General features: G+C 44.5%; 1 protein-coding gene across 6 annotated transcripts in view; it reads right to left on the bottom strand.

Annotated features, from left to right (window-relative positions):
* Positions 1-23,695, bottom strand: part of KCNMA1 (potassium calcium-activated channel subfamily M alpha 1) — a 722,666-nt gene that overhangs the window by 286,922 nt on the left and 412,049 nt on the right. For all 6 annotated transcript variants that reach the window (XM_045568450.1, XM_045568451.1, XM_045568452.1 and 3 more), the window contains 2 exons: positions 14,313-14,406; positions 13,390-13,501 (listed from right to left, as the gene is read on the bottom strand). In XM_045568450.1, coding sequence (XP_045424406.1) covers positions 13,390-13,501; positions 14,313-14,406 — 206 coding nt within the window. The remainder of the gene's footprint in view (positions 1-13,389; positions 13,502-14,312; positions 14,407-23,695) is intronic.

Genomic DNA, 23,695 nt, shown 5'->3' with positions numbered 1-23,695 from the left:
ACAAGGAACTATCAAAGTCATGGAGATGGAATCTGAGATTGGGGAGGGAGTGGCTGGTAAGTGGTCTGGCTAGAGTCAAAAGGGGAGAACTTCACAGAAAGGCAGACAACAGGAGTGCAAGGGAGGCTGGGTGAGAATATGAAGGACAAAGACTGTGAGGCTGAGTTTTTACAGAAAGGAAGCATTTGCTGGGTCTCCATTTTGGCCAGAGAGTTTTGCAATCTACCCGGGAAATAACCAGTTAATGGTGCCCTTTGTGAACTGGGATGCTAAATTTCTATCTGGCCTTAAAGAGAGAAGTTGAATTTAGTGATTGTGACATGGGAGCAAAATGGCACCATACTGGTGTTTGTCACTTATTTCAAGTGATCTGTCTAATATGTCTTATGAAAAATGGGGACCTGCTCACCACCCCATCACCTGTTCTTATTCTTGTAGGCAGGCTTGGGTCCAGGCCTGGGCATCTCAGTGTTTGTGGGTGAGATGACTGGGACAGGTATGTTAAAATAATTTACCCTAGGGATGGAGAGGAGTGGGCTCTAAGAGACTCATTCCCTGGAGAAGTGAGTTGAGGGATTGTATCCCTGGGGGAAGGGAGGTCAGGCTCCAGGGAAAGGACAGGATTTGGGCCTGGGGACCTCCCTCCTCCATTCCCCTTCCCTAATCTCCAGCACACCCTCTTCCTATTTTCCTTAATGAGCTGACTCTATCCCAATTTCAGGGAGTTTAGGAAGAGATATCAATCAAACTGGCTCTGGAGAAAATATTCATGACTAATAAAAACAGGCAGAGGCACTCGCTCTCACTAGGAACCAAGGACTTGGAATACCTTAGAAGGGGATTACACATGGGAGATGAGAAGGCTTTCTAAAGAGGGTTCACTGTTCCAGTTGAAATTGTAATGTTGAATATAATACGGTGGGCATATCTCAAGGTGTAAATGATTCAGATTTTAATTTCAAAAACATACTGAAATAAAGGATTGCATCAATAAAAATACTGGTATTTTGGAGCATAAAAATAGCAACCTTTGCTGGAATACCAGAATCCTGGAAACCAGCATGGCAGCCTCTACTGGAATTCAAGTTCAGCCTTGTGCTAGGCTAGACTCATGGATCTCAAAATGTGGCCCCCAGACTGGCAACAGCGTCACTTAGAATGCGGTGAATCCTCAGGCCCGGCCCCCGGTATACTGAATCCAAATCTTTAGGGATAAAACCCAAAAATCTGTGTTTTAACCAGTCCTCCAGGTGAATCTGAGGTGCCTGAAGTTTCAGAACCACTGGTCTGTCCAGAATATGCAGTGTTCATGCTCCAAAACAACTGTCCTTAATCACAACCAGATTTGGGAAGGGGCTTAAATGTTTTGTGTGTCTTTTTAAATAAAATTTCTCAGGTAACTCGGGTGTGTTCCTCTGGTTTAAGAACCACCACTATGCAGGGCTTCTCAACCTTGGCTGCACGTTGAAATTATTCAGAGAACTTTAAACATTCCGGTAGCCAATTTCTACCCGACTATGTCCTTGGTCTGAAGTACAGTCTGGCCAGGAGGAGGCGCCAGAGTTCCCAGGTGAGCCTAACACATGGCCAAGGTCACTGCAGCCTATGTAAGAATCACCTGGAGGGTTTGTTAAAACAGAGCCCCCAGCCCCATTTTCCAGAGAATCTCCAGGTTTGAGGTTGGGCTTGAAATTTTTCATTTCTTTAAATTAAGCTCCCAGGTCATGTGTCGGCCTGCAGACCACACCTTGAGTAGCATATTCTAGGAGGAATATGTTTACTTTTTAGGTACCTGAAATCTACTTCAGGCTGGGACAGCCAACTTTCCTCCATCTGTTCCTCCTTTAAATTCCTATGAACTTATTGCTCTTCTTTATAGAGTACATACCTGATTACATCATCAACCTCTTACAAAAGCAAAATCTATGTTTTCCGCATCTTTGGGTCACTCCTGGGAACTAGTGATTTGCATATGGTAGGAGTTCAATTGAACAGTGTCTCTGAGCTGCTTCCTGGTGTTCATTTTCTTCCTACCTTATCTGCTAGCCAGGTCGATCCGTCATGGCCTTGATCCCATGGAAAAGAATCAAGGCATCTATTTTTTGAAGATGATGCGAAGGTAAATATGCATCCGGTCTTAGAGATTTAGGTTGCCCGAGGAGGCTGTTCCAATAATACCCCAGATGAAGTACAGCCATCTGGAGAGGTTTTGGCATCTATGAAAACCTACTGCTGAATTTGTTCCTTGAAGACATTCATTTCAGAATGTTATTTCCAATTTGGCATATAACAGAGCCGTGCGAGTCAATGAGGATTTAGAATCTCTGCTACCTACGGAGGGCCACTTATTTAAAGCGTGTCCCTGACAAAGCAATATCAAGGGAACACAATTGGAAATCTCTCAGAGAGGTGTAATTTCTTTAGAAGCAGCTGCAGCTACAGCAGCTACTAGAAAGACAATGAGCTCCCTGAAGTATATCCAAGTTTTTAGCACTGCACTTTACTTGGCCTGCCTTCTTCAGAGCCCAAACACAGGGACAGAATTTAATAATAAGTTCTTTTTTCTTGCCACACTTCTGCGATTCCATCTCAATGCTATTCCTAAGGCGCATGGTGCCGCTGAGTTCTCCCCTCCTTCAAAAAAGGAAGAAAGAAAAGCTCAGGCAACTAGTAGAGCCCCATGATTTATTCCATTTGAGCTACTATCACAAAATACCTTAGACTGGCTAATTTATAAACAACAGTGATGTATTGCTTACAGTTCTAGAGGCCAGGATGTCAAAGGATCAAGGTGCCAACAGAGTCAGTGTCTAGTGAGGGTTTGCTCTCTGCTTCATGGCTGGCACCTTCCTGTGTCCTCACATAGTGAGAGGGACAAGCAGGCTCTTTTATAAGGGCACTGATCCCATTTATGAGGGCCCCACCCTCAGGACCCAATCACAGCCCAGAGACCCCACCTCCCAACTCCACTGTGCTGGGATTCAGTTTCAACATATGAATGTGGGGCCGTTCACACATTCAGACCATGGTGGCTCATCATCTCTAAAATGGTGCTATTTTAACATGGACTAACAGTAAGAACATGGATTGTGTTTGTCTACTTGCATAGAATAGGCCAAGCAGCTCAGGCCAACGGACTGGTGAATCGGGTGGAGGGGGAAGTAATTTGGAGGCTAATAAGTTTTAGAAATTGTTATTATGTGATTTTTTAAAAAAATGGATGAGTTACTTTTCTTAATTTCCTTTCTCACCTGGGGGTACCAGTGAAATCCTGACTAGAAGTGTCTCTGCTTTTTGTCAGGGGACTGCAACAAGGAAGAAACTGCATTTAGCATTTGATCTGATTGGACAAGACTGTTATAATTTTTTTAAATGTAAAAATAATGGCTAGATAAGTTTATAGCTTGACAAGCTGCACAATTCCATATCAAGGAACATGCACCTTGGAGGTAGAATACCTGAGTTCAAAGCCTGGCTATTCCACTTACGACACGACTCTCAGCAAGTTACTTAACCTTTCCAAGCCTCAGTTTCCCCATCTGTAGAATGGGCCCCAAAATGACACCTATTTCACAGTAGTGTTTGGAAGAATACCTGAGATAATTATATATGTATGTATATATACACACACATACAGATACACATATATAATATATGCAATATGAACACATCCAACTTTATTCTTGTTATAGAAGCACTTTTTCTTGTGGACTGTTTTTTCTCTCTCTCTCTTTTTCTCCCCTAAAGTGACCTGGCCCCTAAAAAGGAAATCATATTTTTCTTTACTTCATTATCATTATTTTAAATAAAGCCACAGAGTACAGGGAGGGGTTTCCTCAGAAGGCTTTGGGCTTGAGAAAACATATAAGTCCAAGATGAAGGTTGAGCTGCCTTGTGACATGGCACAGGTGACCTCTGGGCCCCTCCATCCTGACCTTGGGCACCGCCCCTGAGAACCCCCTTGTGGAGACAGAGGGGTTCGTGGTCATAGTGGTGGAGTCGAGTTATCAGATGGCAGATGGCTTCTGGGAATTCAAAGTGAGCCTACCACCACCACCACGGCTAACCTCAAACTGCCATTGCCCGGGAGCCAATTCGCTCCCCTCCCTTCCGCGGCTACTTAACCTCACGCTAATCCCGTAAGCTCCAGAACCATCCTGTAGGGGGAACCAGAGACCTTTCCTTCTGGAGCCAAAAGGCCATTTCGGCAGCAGACTGGGGAGTTCTGGAGCAGAGGCTGGAGCCGGAGCCAGGCCCTGAGCCTCTGATGCCTTCAGTATATTCAATTTAATTGGGGTGGAGTGGTGGAGGGCTCCTTTTAATGGTGATTCTAGTGATTTCTCTAGCATCCATTCAAGAAAGTTATTTACTTTTTTTAGATATGGATTTTTTTTACCAATCGTCCTCTCCCTCAAAATCACTTCAAAAAACATTTGTTAAGCTCCACCGTACACAAGAGTGTCCTGAACATACAAAAAGCAAGAGTCACGGTGCTCACTGTCACAGGTTCCCATTCTAGAGCAGCACGGTCCAGTAACAGAACTTTCCACAAGGATGGAATGTTCTGCATTTGTGCTGCCCAACACTATAGCCACCAGCTACGTGGAGCTACTAGGGCTTGAAAAGCAGCTAGTACGACAGAGGAGCTGAATTTTTAATCTGACTTAATTTTCATTCCTCTACATTGAAACAGCCAAGTGTGGCGAGTAGCTGCCATATTGCACAGCAGTCAGGGCTGGAAAGCCTTGCTACTCAAAGTGTGGTCCCCAGACCAGAAGCATCTGCGACACTGGGGACCTACAGAAATGCCAGTCTCCGATCTCACCACAGACCTTCTGGATCAGAAATTGCATGCTAACAAGAGCACCTCGTACTACATACGGACACTGAAGTTTAGAAAGCACTCTTCTAGAAGGGATTTACTTGAAATTCACAGTTAGAAGATATATGCAAGTGGTTCTCATCCTTGCTGCTCTTTAGACACAAATGGGGGGCATTAAAAATGCTAAGACTGGGTCACTGCCCCCCCCAGCCCAGAAATACTCATTTAATCAGTAGAGGTTTGGCCTGAATATGGAGAGTTTTAAAAGCCTTCCGGAGGATTCTAATATGCAGTCCAATATCCCAGCACAGCCTAAGACAGCAGCTCCCAAGACTGAGTGAGCATCGGGTTACCAGGGGTGCATCGTTAAGACACAGGTTGCTGGATCCAACTCACACAGTTTCTGATTCCTGGGTCTGGGTTGGGTTCTAAGAACCATCAAGTCCAACCAGTCCCCAGGCGATGCTGATGCTGCCAAGCCTGGAACCACCACGGGAACCATAGGTCTGGTAATTTTCAAAGATGGGCTCTAGTATCGGACTGAGCTGGGATGAGTCCTGGATCTGCCACTTACCACCTGGGAAAACTGCCTCACCCCCAGATTGCAGCTTCCTAAACTGTAAGATTGGGCTAAGAATATTTACTCACTGAGCTGTGACTATTAACTCAGAGAATGCCTGTGAGATACTGAGCACAGTGCCTGCTCTTGATAAGCAATCAATAATTGTTAATTACTATCACTATCGTAAGAAGACACTCATTCATTCATTTAGCGAGCACGAACTGCGTGGCAGGCACCGTTCCAGGTACTAGGGACACGGCCAAAAAAGCAAGGCGGCCAAGGTCCCTGCTATGTCGCCCCCATGGAACTTACATTATTACCTGAAAGTACAAAGCAGACTGTTTACGCTGCTCCTACAGCACTAATCACAAGAGCAAAGGAAAAAGGTCAGAGAGAATTCATTTTAGCGGGATGAGAAGGGGAAAGCCTCACACGGGAGGTGGTGCTATGGCGGTGCCTTCCTGGGGACAAGGATGAAAACCTGCAGAGGGGCACAGAAACGTTCTCATGGCCAGGCACAGGGGAGAGGCAACAAGAAAGATGCCACCGGCAGCCTGGGGCTGGGGCGGGAAGTATAGGGAAGGAGAGGCCGGGGCCAGCGGCTGCCTCCACTTTCTGGCCAAACCACACTCTCTTTTTGTTTGTTTGTTTAAATCTCAACACACTGAAAATTCCTGATGTCAGGAAACTGAAACCAGTGCAGAGCTTCCACTCTCCATTATTCTTACAGATGCAGAGGCTGGTCGACATGAGGTGCAGACATTACCCAAACCATCCTGACCTCCCCGAAAGTGGAGTTCTCCAGCCAAGGGGATGGCCTTGGGCCAGGCACTCTGTTGAAGCAGATGACACCAGAGACGCCCGAGACTTCAGCCAAGCCCCTGATAGGGTGACCATTAAAAGGGGAAAGTGGTGTCCTGACCTCATACACCACTTCCTTTAGGAAAAGGGTGGTGTGCCATAACGACTCTTTTGCCTCATTTGGTACTCTTAAATTCTTGTTTCTCTATAAACTCCAAAAAAGCAAGAAAGCATGATTCTCAAGAAAAGAGGGCTTTTAAGAGGAGGACATGCAGACCTGCCATGCACCCCTGAGTTGCCACAGCCACACAGGAAGGGATGCCCAAACCGCAGCGTAAGCTGCTTAAGAGCAAAAACAGGCCAGTCTGTCTAGTGATTTATCTGTTCCTATGAAAAGAAAGTGGAAGTGAGGCGTGGGGGAGGGTCCCAGGCTCCAATGAGGCTCTCCCCAAGGGTCTCGCTCCATAACAGGATGGAAAGCCACAAGGAATCAAGGTCCCCAGAGGACCCTGAGTGGCTGCTGGAGCTTTTGGGCTCCAAAAGGCTGTGCAGAGAGCCCCTGGCACATCTGAACAGGGGTATGGATCCCAGCACTAACTCTTCCGGGCTCCATGACCTCAGGCAAGTCACTTAGCCCCTCTGAGCCTCAGCTTCCTCTCTGGCAAAATGGGAATGACAATATCCCTTAAGTAGGCAGAGCAATGGCTCCCCCAAAGGTTTCCTGTGAATATGGTTACACGGCAAAGGACAACTATGGCAGCAGACAATTAAGATTGCCCATCAGCTGACCTTGAGATGGGGAGACTATTCTGGAATCACAAGGGTCCTTAAAAGTAGAAGAGGGAGGCAGAGAAGGAGAGTGAGAGAGAGGAGACGACAGAAAGCAGGATCAGAGGGACACAAGGTGGGGACTCCTCCACTGCTGCCGGCGTTGAGGGTGGAGGCAGAGGCCGTAAGCCAAGGCATGCAGGTGGCATCTACAAGCTGGAAAAGGCAAGGAAATGGAACCTCCCCTACAGCCTCCAGCAAGGAGCACAGTCCTGAAGACACCTTTATCTCAGCCCAGAGAGACCCATGTTGGACTTCTAACCTCTGGAACTGTAAGATGATACACCTGTGTTATTTTAAGGCGTGATGTTTGTAGTAGACGTGTTACTGCGGCAACAGAAACTACTACACCCATCTTGCGGGGTTGCGAGACTCGTGCTTGGTGCCCGGCCAGGCCACTTCCTTATCTCGGATGGGTTGTCATCCGTGGGTGCTCGCCATGCTCCACACACGCGAGGCTCCTCTCCCCTCGGAAGCGTCTGCTTCCACCCTGTCGCCCTGTCTGAGCCCGTCCCGCAAGCCTCAGCTGTCCCCAGCCTCTCGCAGAAGCCTCCCCGCGCTCTCCCACCCCCGGGAGCGCATTCTCCTCTGAACTCCCACGGCCTTTACAGCCCGAACCTCGCAATTTCGAACTCAATTACATAGCGGTTGGTGTCCCCTGCTGTCGCTGCGTGTGTGTTTATTTTGGTTCCCAAACTAGATTGCAGCGTTGGTCTCCAGCAGGAACTCTGTTTTGTCCTCTCCCTGTTGTTGTTTTTAAGGGCCTGTACTTTTTTTACAATCCTGTTTTATCACCTTCTGACACAAAAAGGGGCCGCTCAGACATGGATTTATAAACAGATACCCTCAATCATTTTAATTGCCCTGATCGGGCACTAACTCACGTTGCTATTTTTTGAGCAGAGTTTTCTATTTTCTGGCAGAGGTTGCTGAAGACTTTAAGGTCTGAGGTCTAAGGCCAGCTCTGACAGGGGCAATAGAACCAGATTTACAGTTTTCCAGTCACGGTTCCAACGACTAAGGCTTCTTGCCATCCCCTGACCTCATCAGCCAGAGAGGAGAAGATGATGTCGGAAATCCCAGGACAGCCAGGAAAGAGGGTGACCAGGCCTGTGTCTCTCTTACCCCACGCTGGGCACACAGTGCATGTTCAATAAAAACGGGTCAGACAACTGGCTGGTGAGTTCGTTATTACTTTTTCCCTAATCTCTTCTTTTAACCACACGAGATTACCCTCAAGAAAAACATACAAACAAAGGAAGCGCGGGACATTGACCTACCGTGGGGCTACGGCTCCCAAAAGAATGAGACAGACAGACAAATGAGTTCTCTCCCGAGCATGTTATTCAAGTCTCAAAATAAGACACGTCTCTCATTTCAAGGTGCATGTATTTTAGTGAGGTAGGATAAGGAATTTGTAAGGGAAACAAAAATGAATAAGTTGGTGTGTGGGAACAGGAATTAAAATAAGCAGCAGCTTGCTGCCTGCCAACGTGGACGTCCTCACATCCCACTGCCTTATTTTTGGTTCCATTCTGGTTTGTTTTCTCCTCCGGTGCAATAAAATAGGATGGGCAGGTTCGAACGAGAAGCCAGGGATAATCGTGGCTTCTGTGCCTTAAGCTGGTCCTCTGTACACGGTGTTTTACTCACATTACCTCGCTGAATCCCTGTGAGGTGGGTACTATTATTGCTCCCATTGTACAGGTAAGAAAACTGAGCCTGAGACAGATAAAATGATCTCGCTCTGAGGGTCCCATTAGCAAGTGGCCAAGCTAAGATGTGAATTGAGTTGGCCGGTCTCAGAGCTGGGCTCTGATCCACCCTGCTCTATCAACCAAGGACGTGCGGGAGCCCCCATTCTCTCTCTCCTAGGGGGGCAGCTCAGACCCAAAGCTGCTGAGGTGCACTGGGGTGCGGGAGACACCACACTCGCTGTGCTTTCTGGTCCTCGCGGCATTTTGAGAAACTGGAAGTGGGCAGGCAGCAGTGGGAAAGAGGAGACGTGAGAATGCGTAGTCTTAAATAAGCTCTCTCCCACTCCCTGTGAAGGAGAACAGATGGAGGGATGCCAACACAGAGCGGCAAAGTCAGCGCCGTCATTCCCAACCCAGCCCTCGAAACCCCAAATCACTCAAGGGTAAGGACAGAGGTGGAAGAGCAGAGGAAGCGTGTGCACATGAAGTCACACCAAACCTGGGGTAAATCATCCCTTCCACCACACCCAGGCTGTGTGACCTTGGACAAAAGACTTAACCTCTCTGAGCCTCAGTTTCCTCATCTGTAAATGGGGGAAATAACAATTCCTACCTCATAGGTTTGCTCTGAGATTGAGTGAATTCGTGTATGTGAGGGGCTTAGCAGAGTGCCCAGCGCGTAGTAGGACCTGAATACATGTTAGTGTTATGAATATATTGTTCAATGCACTCAGATGATCTGTGCAATACAGCGAACATAGCCTGTACTATATAACATGCACCCATAGATTAACAATAAGAAGTCAAACATCCTGTGGCAGTGCCCTGGGAAAGGCAAGGGCAGGGGCCCTGCATGCACTCTGGTTTCTCCCCCACAGTGCCACCTACCGCACTGCCCTACACCCTTGGCAGGGACCAGGACATTTGTGCAGGAGAACTGGGATAGACTGCAGGTTCCTGCATCTTCTCCCAAACCTCAGCCAGTAAAGGCAGCGCCCTTCCATTTTCCAGGAGAAGGGCAGCACGGCCGAAATGCCCTTATTTAATGGGATCATTCCTTCTCTTTCATAAGCCATGCCTCACGGGAATGTTCATTTTCTCTCTGGCAGCTCATCACTGCAAAAATTGTTTCACGACGTAGTAGCCCATGTATTAAATCAGACGAGGACTTCCTTGAAATAGCATTATACCAAATTCTCTTCCAAAACAGGCAGATCAGTTTTGGATCTCACCCAAGGAGATTAGTTACCGAAGAATCAGAAGCATCTCATGAAAGGTGTTTTCTCCTACAAGAGGAGAGAGGATATTTTTTATTGTTATTATTTCCTGGCCCAAAGGTTATTGGTCTGTTTTCGATTTCCGTAGCACTTAGGCTTCCTAACATGCTATAACATTTCCTTATTTATTGTTCTCCCCATGCTGCAATATAAGAGGACAGGACTCTTTGCCTATTTTCTTCATTGTTGTTCCCAATTATCTGGAATAATGTCTGACACATAGTAGGTGCTCAATAAATACTGTTCAATTAATGAACAAATTGAAGCACATTAAATAGAGTACATTTCTTTTTAAAAGCAACCACAGTTAAGGCGAAGATGTATCTCATTAGAAATTCAGTTGAACTCTTCTATTTCCTTTTCTATTATTTTTCTTCCCCCTTTTCGGTTTACTCCCATAGATCTTTCACTAGATCAGAACATGTCTCCAAAAATCAAGATTACATCATCCACACAAAGGTGATAGATTTCAAAGCATCCAAGAACTCCTGACACCAAGACACTTTAGAGAACATGTCACTCATGACAAGGAGACTAGGTTCCACCCCTCTACATGGGCAGGATCTGCTCACTGCAGAAGAGGATGTCTCCACCATAGTTACGAGGGAGCCCTCCAATCATCCAGGACCACAGGGGACTGAGAGAGAATGGACACCTGGGACAAAGTTCAGATTCAGGAAATGTGAGGACTGGCATGCAATTTCACCAAAATCCCCATTTATCAGATGGGAAAACTGAGGATTCAGAAAAGCAAAATGATTGTTTATTGAAAGTCAAGTACTGTACTTGATAGATAAATAAATAAAAGTTTAAAAATTAAAAAAGAAAAAAAAAACAATGTGGTTATTCAAGTGCACAAAATAATTAAGCATAGCCAGGCAAAGAAGGCAGATCCCTCCTTTCCTCCTCTAGTTCCCTACGTGAGCACAGGTATGTGCTTGGATTCTGAGCAACAGGATGTTTTGAAAGGGGCCCCAGCTAACAGCTCATCCATAATTTTGACTTGGGGATGTTGGTGATTTAATTTCACTAACTTCCCAATCTGCCCCAATGACCTAGATCCCAAATTTCCTAATAATGACTCAAGAGTCTTAAAGACTTTCTAAGTCAAATGAACCTTAGAGATCATCTAGCCCAACTGTTATTTTACAGATGAAAGACAACAGGCTGAGTGAAGAAAAGTGAGTTTCCAGGTCGCAAAGCCAGCTGACAGCTAAGCTGAGGCAGTGGGGACCCTTGGCAGCCAGGCACATGTTCGTTACACTTAAGACACTTTTCAGATTTGTGTGTGGCTGTCGTGGCCTCATCACGCTGCCTAGAAAACCCAGGCTAAGCAAGCACATCTCAGGTCAATGATGAAAATTTTTCCACTGAGCAAGAGAATCCAATTCTAACGAGAATACTAGTAGCAAACGGAATCCTTATGGGATATGGATGCCTACACACATATACACTCACATGTGATTACCACATACATATTGAAAAGATGCTTATATTTTAAAATACTTGACACTAGGTATATAATAAATTCACTGTGCTAGCAATGGCATCAAAATGGATTGCTAGTGGAAGCATATCTTGACACAACCTTTTTTTGAAAGTTATCCATCAATAGCACACAAAAGAAAACACACATGCTCTTTGATCCAGTAATTTCTCTTTCAGGAACCTGGAACTTTCCTTAGGAATAAAATTGTACAGCTTTATGAATGAGGGTGTTTATTACGCCATTGCTTATAGTAGCAAAAAAAGGAAAATGAAAACATTCAGGTGGTCCATCATTAGGGTTGTGGCTGAATATACCATGCGACTGACAAATTATGAAATTTTAAGCAACTGCTATGAAATGCATTACTACAGAGCTGAAGGGATGTCCATCATGTATTAGTCAGAAAGCCAAATTGCAGTGCAATGCAATTATTTGATACAATTTCTAGTACAAAACCACGACCTCTAAAATACCATTATCTGTGCACATCTGTGTTTGTGGCGGAATGAGCGTGAACGATGTGGAAGCCTGTTAGCATTGGGCATCTCAGAGAGAAGCCAGTGACGGATGCAAGGGGAAGAGGTGCTTAATATTTTCTTTGTAACTCTTTGAATGTTTTCACTGATTACAACACATACATATTACTTTAAAAACAATTAAGCTGTGCCAGGAGCGGTGGCTCATGTCTATAATCCCAGCGCTTTCCAAAGCTGAGGTGGGAGTATGGCTTGAGGCCAGGAGTTTGAGACCAGCCTCAGATACATAGCAAGACCACATCTCTACAAAGAAAAGAAGAAAGAAAAGAAAAGAAAAGAAAAGAAAAGAAAAGAAAAGAAAAGAAAAGAAAAGAAAAGAAAAGAAAAGAAAAGAAAAGAAAAGAAGAAAAATTATCTGGGGTGGCAGTACCTGCCTGTCATCCCAGCTACTTGGGAAGCTGAGGCAGGACAGTTTGTAGAGCCCAGGAGTTTGAAGTTGCAGTGAGCTACGATGATGCCCCTGCACTCCACCCTAGGTGACAGAGTGAGACCCTGTCTTAATAATAATAATATTAATAATAATATTAAAGCCAAAAGTCCTAAAAGTAAAGACAAAGGCAACCCGCAAACAATCCTCTGATCCCTGTTCCATCTTTCCTTCTTCCCCAGTAGACCCCACGGCAGCAGGAACAGTCCAAATTCAAGGGGGAAAATAATCAACACAGCAAAAAGAAACCTGAAGCTGTCTCTCTAAGCCCCTGGCTGCCACGACCATCCTCTGAGCAAGTTACGTTCCCCACCAAATTGTCCTAGTCCTGCTCCAGGAAGCACCTGTTGAGCAGGTACAGAAAGTGACCTGCCAAGCACGGCACCAGCAACATTGCTTCCCTTAACAAAGGAAGGGAGCTTGGCCTCCTGTCAGGTGACCAAGAATAGGTGACTCAAGAAGCTTCACCTCTCCCTGCCCCACAAAGAACTTTGTAACTATAAACAGACCACGCACAGCTCACTCTTCAAACAACCGAGACGCAGACAGACGCTAACCCCGGCGGGCAGGCCTCTCGGGCACCTGAACCAGCTACTCGGAAAGGTGGCCTTACTCTCATGGGCTTCTTTATCTAGTCCCAACTCCAAGTTCCTGAGGGAAGAGTGACAGAACCGTGAACATAGAGGCCCGGCCCTGACAGTGATGACCAGTGGGCTTCAACACTGATAAAACCACATTACCTGAAGCACCAACTCTACAAATCCTTCTGGGCTAGTGCTCCAGAGACAGCTGCCATCATCAGCGTAGAACTTGGAGACAGTTGTTCACATTCACACATAAAACTTCCTTTGTAAGGGGCCAGCCCAGCCCCTTGAGCCACCGTAGACGCTACGTGTCGGCCACGACTAAGGAACGCACTAGGCAGGAGAAGGGAAGAGAGACTGACTTACCGAGCCAGCTTCTGTTTAAGTACACAGACACAAACACGGGGGGCACCGTGAAGAAATCCACCACAGAGTTCACTTCCAGCCAGAACCACAGCTTGTCGTTGGCTGCAATAAACTGGGGGAGAGAAGAAATAGGAGAGAAAATCAAATGAGAAGCATGGTGCCGGCATTCGATGTTCACTCTTTTGTTAAAGGGTAAATTCTGTGTTTTCATGGGAATCTGGAGGGAGCCGTTAGGTTCTTCTCTTATCTACACCAATCACATCCTTATTTGGTCAGATACATAGCATTTTCTAGAAAGTGTTTGTATGTTGTAATAGTCTTGGAGAAAGACCAGGCACTATATTTTTCTGTGGTTTCCAACAGCTTCATGGGGAAGGCTGAGGGATAGCATCTCCATCAGACTTGCTAATGTAAATGTAACGGTAAATAAAGCACAGGTGTGCACTCATTCTCACACATGCACACGTCTCTGCAAGCCACGTTCTGCACGGCACCCCCCATAAACAGGGTCTGGTATAAACCTCCAGGCCCCAAACTCTACCCATCTCCTTCCCTGATTCACCCTCACAACCGCTCTCTCAGGGCTCAGCTAAGTGAGCACCACTCAACATAATTTTAAGAGCTAAAGGGTTTTTCCCCTATTTAATTCTTAAGGGAATAATGCATTCATGTTTGAATAGAGGGATGACAAACAATTCGCCGTGGAGGTATCATCATTATTTCAATCCCTCTTTCTCCTCCTTGAAACAAAACCGACGTGTCTTCCAGAACATGCTTAGTTAAGGAAAGGGCTCTCTCACAGACTACCGATCAGTATGCAGACATGCTGTCTCTCCCGGAAACACAGACGCTGGTGGGGATGACCCCTGGGGACCAGACTGGCATGCCCCTCTGTGACACTGAGCGATCGTGCGCACACTTACCCGCAAGCCAAAGTAGAGGAGGAAGAACACGTTGAAAGCCATGTCGATCTGTAATGTGAAATCTTTGTAGAAATTCTGGCAGGATTCTATTGGGCTATTAGACAGGAAGAAGAAAAATCAAGAGGTAAATGACAGGTGGTGTCATCCCGTCTCCCACAGTGCTGAGAAGAGGTGGTGCCCGGGGTAGAGGACGAAATGAATGTTCACAAAAGAAAACATTTGGTCTTTCTACCCACTGTGATCACCCAGCAAGCACTACCAAGGGTCTTTCCATTCAGTGTTTTGTTCTTTTATTTTATTTTTTTTTGTAATTATATATATGTTATTTTTATCATCATTCAGCAGTTGAACTAAGAATCTAAAGGGATCATGCAGACACCATGGAGGAAGGACAAGCAGGAGAGACCTCCAAACCCCTTAATTTCAGATTAACCCTTAAAGAACTGGCCTCTTTCTTTTAGAGGACACATACCAAAGCTAAAACATAGTTGCCCACACCCCGTAGCATGTTGGAAGTGGGGCCCATTTTCAAGTAAACACAGTGGCTGTGTTTTAGACCTTTTCTAAAGCCATTAGATGACTAATAAATAAAGGACCAGGAGCATCTCGAGACAGCTATGGAGGAGAGGATCCTAGTGGATGCTCTGGCTAGACTAAGAGTGGACTTTCTGTGCAGGACTTGGATCTGAGGGAAGATGCATCATCCAACCCAATGGTCAAATTCAAGACCATTAAACCAAAATGTTGAAGCAGTACTCTAAGGGTTAATTTTTCTGGCATGCATGTTAATTGGCTTTGTGTGTGTGTCCAGCAGCCAACACGAACCCCTAGCATGCTCTACTTCAAGAGTAGGCAGCTCAGCAGGGTACTACTATACAAACTGGTACGAGGCTTCCGTGTGCTTTCCCGTGTCACACTGATCAGAGGAGCAGTATGTGAAAAGTCGCAAGGTTTGGGCTGGGTGGGAAGCAGGAAAGCCTCATAAGCATCTCAAAGCTGTGAATGAAAATTCATATAGTATATATGCTGTTATCTGTAAGCAAATGGGGCTACCCAGGGCAGGAACACGAAGAAGGTGAGGTGAAGGAAAGGGGAGAGAGTATTGGGAGAAGCGAAATACTTTTCCCAAAGGGAAGCAACGTGGACCTCCTCCCTCCAGGAGAGGGCTAGCTTGAGACGTGCAAGGTGGAAGGATTTCCAAGTATCGCCACTATGGAAATCACTATGTGCGATACCAGTTAGTATAGTTGTACTTCTGTAAGGACAGTGCTTGGCGGGTCAACAGGCAGAAATCTATGCAGATAGGAATGCGGAGCCCAGGTAGAGGCAGGGTGACGATCGCACATGCACTGGGTTAATCCGTTCTTTGTCTCTACTATAAGTCAAACATGCCCTTTGTCATCTCCCAAATCACAGAGAACCTCCAGACAAGCATTAAGAGTAACCTACACTTGCATTTGCAAACTAAGTGGGTGGAACAAAACAACACTAAAAAGCAGTTCTTTTATAAAGGAAATGACAACTGTCAGGTTTTCACTAAAGGAGGGAAGTGGGAGGCAAGACAGCATGGGATTCGGTTAGTCCAATGCTAAAAGGAGGCAGAAGCAAAAAGATAAATATCACGGCCTACCACTGTTCTTTGCCTACTCTCCTACACAGGTACTAATTTAGATGAAAAAAGGAAAATCTAGGCCTGAGGTTCATCAGTGACACTTCTGCAATTCGCAGGCCACGGCGATGCTTGGTTTTGTTTCAAAAACAAGACCCACAAAGTCCATAAGTGTCAGAGTTCCTGGTCACTCTAGTTGCAGTGAAAAGATGTACAAGCATTAGGTTGACCAGGAAATTCAGTATAGATTCCAGGGTTGAAGAAACAATGCATCTCTGTGCTGTGGAAGGCACTGGCAGGATGTGTCACCAAGGAATAAACTGTGTGTGTGTGTCCACAGGAGAGTAAGTGAGCGAGTATGGGGAGATCTGTAGGGAAATACTGCACTCGTGTGCTCATCTGCGCCAGCAGGGACTTAGCTGGGCATTACAAACTCATCTTCATCAAGATTGATGCACATCCAGCCAAGGGGAGAGAGAGAAAGGCTTGGTTCCCAGGTTTACCATGGAAAACCCACTGGCACCTCACCAAGGCCAGACAATAACCTTACTGTTGCCCTCAGAATCATTATTGGTGGCGTGTTTGTGGGCTTTGTGAGATCCTGGGTTCTATTAATTCCATGGCCTCTGTGGTTAATTTGGTGGTAACCTTGAAATACACCTAGTTGGAAAAGTATTTGCCAAACTGTGACAGAAAATGGAATAGTGGGGTGAGAGATGTTAGCTCAATGCCATTGGGGATGTTTTGGTTCCATGTACATGGAAACAGATATTCAAAAGAGTGTAAGGCATCAGGCCATAGCGACTTCTCTCCACTGTTCCTTGCCTTCCTAGTCATTTCTGTTGTTTCCTCCTAAATTGCTCATATCCAATAGCAACAAAGCGAGGGCTTGAAGCTTCAGGACACTGTGCTGTAAACGTATCTCAACAACCCTGCTGATTTACAAATAACAATGTTAAAACCATAACAGATTTTTTTTCTCTAATCCTCCTTTCAGAAAAATTCACAACTGATTTAATCATCATTTCATTATCATTCCTGGAGTCCCACTTGAGCTGAAATGATACAGGAAGTAAATTCTGCTGCTAGTGCAGGTGGCTTTTCCTCTGGCTGAAGGTCCCAGGTCATATGAGCACACCCTGATGACATGGGGGGAGGGCAGGGGGAGAAGCAGCAAACTCTGGGACAAAAAAGAGCCAGGCCCTGGGACTCAGGTAGGACCAGAGTGATCAGGGGATGTATTTGATGTCCGTTGTAGCTATTTCCTGCTTGCCACTGGAGCCCCAGGAGAAATGTCCTGCCTGGTTTGTTCAAGTGGCAACAGAACTGTTTATCAGGACCCCTCCGAGATAAATCCTCCAACGTTCACGGACTCACACAATCAGAGACCACAGAGTGGAGCCTCCAAAGCCTCATTATTTCATTCCCCAAATGGAAACAACCCATGGAGAAGGTCATTGATCTTTTAAAAAAGAGAATACATAATTCAACAACAAAAGGGTTGGCCACATCAACCAGGATTTATTTTCCTCCCAAAGAGTCTTTATCTTAATGATTAATGCTCATTGTGGAATGGAGAAGGAAATACAAACTCCTCTTCCTTCTTGTGTAAAGTACATAGAAATTTCAAGAGCTAGCAAAGAAATCATACTTTTTTGTTAACTACAAAGGAAAGTGACTCTGGATCACACGCCTAAACCTAAATTGCCATTCTGATGAAGCATGCCTACATCAGAAAAGGCTTTACATGGGCATATGCTGTCATGAAAATAATGCAGAGTTCTAAGGACTGAAAGAGGGACACTAGTTTTGATTCTGGTAGTAGAAAATTGAATTACCCTAAATTGTTCTTGGGTAATTAATGACTTAATAATTAGAGGATACAAGATACTATGAAGCTATTTACCCAGGGCAATGGTTCTCAAACTTTGCCATGCACTTGAAGCGCTTCTTAAAAATCTTTCTGGGCTCCACCCCCAGAGTTTCTGATATAGTAGGTCTGGGGTGGGGGTCTGTGACTTTGCATTTCCAACAATTTCCCACACAATGTCAATGCTCTTCATCTGGGGACCCCAATTTGAGAACCAAGGGCTCCCGAAGAACTTTCTTGCAACGACACACTAATGACTGGTGTCATTGCTTGAGAAGATTCCCATTCAAACCTCAGCAAAGATGATGAAGTATTTGAGCCCGCTCCCAGATAACCATCTGTATACCACTTAACTAATTGCTGAGATCAAGGGGTTGAGCAGATATTTTCAGTTTCAGATGTGAACAAGGGGGAAAAAATTAAAAAGATACAGGGAAGTAATTACAACACCACTGTGAAAGCTTTACCAGTGGACATTCCAATTAACAATCAGAAAGTACCTGCTGAGCACATTTTTAGTTTGAGATTAAAAGGAAAAATTATGAATATAGATGGTGAGTGATTATGAAGACCATCATTTATAAGGGATAAAGAAATGTTACACAGCTCAGCAACAACAACAGCATCAAGAACACACATCTGAGATGATTTAATAGGGAAGGGACCAGCTGAAGAACAAAATAGCACTTTGTGAAATAATTTCCAACATTCAAATTATCCTCACTCTTAGGGCTAGTCCCTTTTTAAATTGAATGGGGCCCTTGCAATTCCCACCAGGATTATGGGCCAGCAGATTTCAGGCCCACGGCACCACAGACATGAGTCAATTCAATAAGCTTAATGATTCCAGACTCTTCTCCTGGTCTCACCTCTGCAATGTTGCCAGATTAATTTAATTAAAAGATGTCATTCACCCACCATCATGGCCCCCTCCTGTCTCATATATCAACTCCAAGCCTGGCTAGGAAGAACCTCTAAAATCTGGCCTAATCCTACAAACACTGCTTTATTTTCTACTGTGTTTCAGTACAAACCCTTTGTCACCATGAGCTGGTGCCTTCATTATTTCATGAACGTGACTCATGTATTTCCAATTCTAAATCTATGCTCTTGTTGTGGCTTCTTCAAATGTTCTTCCCTCTGTGTTCAAAACTTAGGCAGCCTTTAAGGCCAACCCAAAGGCTTGACTCAGCAAATCCCTCATCCCCTCACTCACCTCTCCCATCTCTGAATTCCTACAGTCTTGGGAGCAGGGCATTCTAAACTGCCTTGTTATGCTCATATTCAATTCTTCTTCAATTTAGTATAATCATGCCTGGCAATTGTATAAAGTTTACACTTACTATTGCATTTGGTCCTCACAAAATCCCAAAACAGATATTTTGTTATAATCCTCATTTTGCAAACAGAGAAGCAAAGGCTCAGAACCTACCCAAGACCAGGCAGCTAAGTGGTAGAGTTGGGATAGAGACCCAATAGCCTTAGTGCCATACCACCTTCCTGTCCAGATGGATTGCACCCTCCTTGGAGAGGAAGAAGAAAGATAAGACACAGTATTGGCTATCTACTGAGCCGCACACAGAGCTCATGCAAAAGCAATGGGCATTGACTGATTTATGGAGGAGATCAAACTGCTGTAGAAAAAGTTTATATGTTTGTTGGGTAGTCTGGGAAAATGCAGATGAAGCAGACCTTTCTAACCTGTATCTAACCTTGCTCTGTAAACACTGTCATGTGGGACATTAATAATCCCCAGAAGTCCTCCCTGGGCCCCTGTGTGGTGGTGGCATCATGGAGACTGATCCGATTGCCTGAGGGGCAGTTCTTCTATAATTCTTATATATGAACAGTTCCTAGTTATCCGTGTGCCTAAAGGTGGATGACCCTTAAAGTGTTCCCATTGTCCCTTAGCCTCTCTTATTCTGGAAGAACAACAATGAACACAGTAAAAGCTGATAATATTTAGCACTTGGAATACTCCTAATTGTAGACTAGACAATTAGTAAGCTTTTCATCCTATTCAATCCAATCAAAATAAAGAAAAAAAATGACATCATGTAGACTTGGACCCTATGGAACCTATCTTTAACCAAAGGGAAGTAGATCTAAGTGATTTCAAGTTCTCCAATAATGTCTGGATATATTGGATGAACTAAGCACCTCCATTTTCCTGCCTACACACCTAGCCAGACAGAATATTATGAGCTTGACTAATTTTTAAAAAGAGGCAAGTCTTTAAAATGCACTACAAATTAGAAATCAGTGCTACTATTCATATAATTTTAGATCTCAGAAAAATATTTTGCAAGCTAATAACAATAATGGATTTAGTGTGAGTGACATGATACCCATTAGTCATTGAGAAATCAACAATCTTTATATAGATTATCTCCTAAACTGGACAGCACCCCAGGACTGCCCTGGTTCTGAACGGGTCCAAGTTGAAAGCTTTGTATCCTTTTACTTTTCCTAGTGACTCCCTTTTAATTACCTTGTCAGAGCTGTGCACTTAAGAGTTTATCTCTCCAATATTGGTTTGTTTAGTATTTACACTGGTCAGGGAGAGTATTCAATCAGTTGTGCAGTTTTTATCAGTTTTACCAAACAGAATCAAGCTTCTTCTGTTGACTAGCATTATGTTTCTATCCCAGAACATCTTGGGGTAATTTTATTTTGAGATGTCATTATCCTTGATGGGTGGCTTTATGTTCAATCATTTATCAGTACTCATGATAATAACATCAGAATGGGCTGCTTGTTTTATCTTAAAACACTTTTCTTAGACCTTACAATGGTTGTAATGTGAATAGAAAATACTTTTTGTTACTCTGCAATTTTGATCTGTCATGATCCCAAGCCAGTTGGTTAAATGGCTTTGTTGGGAAGTCCTCAGTTATGTGTTTGTAGCAATAGGACTATTACTCTTTCTGATAGCAGCAGCCTTCTAATTATACCTCAGCTCAATTGATGAGATGTGATCCAATAGCCACAAACACATGTATCATCAGGCCCAGGTTGAAATGAAATGAGTATATAGGGAAGTGGTATAGAAACTCTCACTACTCTTTGGAATCCTTACATGCTCCTTATGCTTGAGCTTTGAGTAATATGGAGAATCCTGGATCAAAGATGGCAGTAGACTTCAGAGCAGTTGTAAGACTCAGGGTGTCTATCTAAATAATTATTCCTGAGAATGAAGCATTCTTCTAGGAGACAAAGAAAATGACATAGATTGCTGATGGAGAGAGCAAAATATGCCAATTCCTTACACATTGAATTGCTCAGTGAAATACATAGATAATTTGTTTTCATGAAACTCAAGTGGTGAGATCCCTGTCAATTCCCTAGGAAGCTGTTCCAAATTTTCTCTCAAGATTTCACTACCTTATCTGAGTTTAGATTCCCCTTTCTCATCTTCGTTCATCTTTTTATCCCACAATGAACCTAAATAAATACATCAAAAGCAAAACGTGGGCATTACAAGTTGACTTCAAGAATGATTAGCACTTAGGTGGTTTGGGGTTCAACGGAAGAGTTAAAATCCCAACTCTGTCGCTTACGAGCTATATGACCTTGGGCAAATAATTTGACCTCTTCAAGTCTTGGTTTTCTCTTCTTGCAAACTGGAGATACAAATTTCCAAGGCTGTGGCAAGAATAAAATCAGATGACGGAGTATTCAATAAGTGATAGTTATTTTTAAAAACAACAATGATCATAACTGTAGAAAATTGTTCAAAAAAGTCAATGATCCAAAGGAACGAAAACTATAGAATCATCTCTACTTTATTTTTTCATTTGTATCTACTTGCTTGCCTCCTTATCAGGTGTTGCATTATAATCCAAATGCCCAACAGGATGTGCAGCGAGCTGTTGTGAGATTTCTCTAACATCTGGCATGATTCTATAACATAGAGTATTACAGAGGAAACAGGGAAAATTACATTTCCATGAAGGCAGCCACACAGTCTCATAAATGCTAAATAATTAACCAAGATTTTTTGACAGAGAAAGCCATGAGTCACTCTAATGAGTGGCCACAGGAGGTTGTGTGTTCTCTTTTTCCCAGGTCTTTAGCAGAGGAGCGAGCTTTGTTTGCCTGGTTGGCTTCGTGTGGATCTGGAGGAGAGGCAGAGGTCTGAACCCGTCATATGTCTTCTAAATATCTCTTCCAAACCTACTCCTGCAAGCGCATGCATTTTTTTCACCGTTGGATTCTTGGAATGATGTCCAAGACAACCTACCCACTAATGCTTGTTTTCTCCAGCTTGTCCACAGACTACAATTATTTCAATCATAGTTGTTACCAGAGTAGAATTAGTGTTCATATTTGCCGGCAACTTTTATGTAATAAATCAGGGTTAAACTACTACATAAAACGGAGTCTTGCCAAACAAGCGCTGCTTGATTTAGTTTTCACTAAACTGCCTGAGGACTCATGACTGACCAATTCTTACTCACTCGTTTCTCTATCTCCACTGATTCTAGCCATTTCTTTTTAGGAAACACTCATTTTTCTAGTCGAGGGAAGGGATGGAGCAGATGATTCGAATAGCACTTAATACATATGCACTCGTGCACAAACACCAGAAAACAGATTGAGAGTTCTTCAAGGGCAGGGTCAATGAGCCATGTATAGGTATGGTGTGGTACATGTGGGTGGACACACACACACGTGCACACATACACAGAGCTCTCCAGCACAAACATATGCTCTCTACCCATCCCCAAGGCCACTCTGGGACCATCCACAAAACAGAACAGCCTAAGCGAGGTAATTAGAAATGGCAAAAAGAAGGGAGAAGAGAAGTCCCGGGTCTGAAGGAAGAGCTGGAAACCTGGGCACAAAGCCTGGCACAGGGAATGGTGTCTGACCCTGGATCCACTTTTCTCACACCTGCAGAAGGTTAGACCTGGGAAAGATCTGTCTAACCACTACCTTCTGCTGCTAATGCCTTTTTTATGGATATTAAATGTTGTTACCTATGGGTTAAGAGGCTCATAAATAATCATCTTTAAACAATAACAACCAGTAGTTCGTAGCCACTGGGAAGCAATTGCCTGCAGTCGACATTTCTGGAGCAGAGAGCACCAAGCAGCCTGGGGCAGTTTCAAGGCACCTCAGCATCGAGCCTTCCCAAATAAGAAGCTCTCATAATTGTATAGGGGATGGCAAAGAAAAAGCATGAGCCCTCCATGTGCCAACAGCCGGAGACTCAGGGCACCACTGAGAAAGTAGGTTGGTACCCTCACAGTGTAACACATTTTCAAATCACTGTGGGACCTCTTTGGGTTGTTATTGGGTGCAGACTTCAAAATTCTTCTGTCTGAGCCTTCTCCAGATGTTTGTCTCAGACTCTCTGGGCATCCCCTGGTCACCTCACTAGTCCCCTACTTAGCTTGTGCCCATGTTCTCTTCTCTTGTCCTTCTCCCCGGCTCTGACATAGTCCTGACACACCTGGACCACATGACCTTGGCAATGCCACCTTCCTATGAGTCTCCCTGCCAGGACTTAGAAGAGGTGAAGCTAAAACTACTGACTCCATGGCCTGGCCCAGCCTGTTCTGGGTCCAGGCCCAGCAGCTAATCAGATGCTGGAGACAGATCTGTTTCCTATTCTCTTCAATGAATGTCAATATGCAAGCAGCGGCAGCCTAGGAGACTTATCACAGTTCCAACCCTTTCAACCCCCAGCCCCATCTGCGCTGGAGCAGAGTGGCACACAGCCCCCTCAGCGGTCTGCTCCAAGTCTACACTAACAAAGGGCACCAATGCTGAAGCTCTACCTGGTAAGGATGTTAGGAAGACTGAGAGCATCTGAGAAAAAAAATAATAATTCTGTAAAAAAAACAGTCAATCCAATTTATCTGCTGCTTCACTTTGAAAAATTGAAAACCATGTCAC

This window comes from Lemur catta, chromosome 14, assembly GCF_020740605.2.
Source record: "Lemur catta isolate mLemCat1 chromosome 14, mLemCat1.pri, whole genome shotgun sequence".
Classification (NCBI taxonomy): Eukaryota; Metazoa; Chordata; class Mammalia; order Primates; family Lemuridae; genus Lemur; species Lemur catta.
Note: the sequence above shows the minus strand (reverse complement) of the source record. Positions and strands in the feature narration are given on the sequence as shown.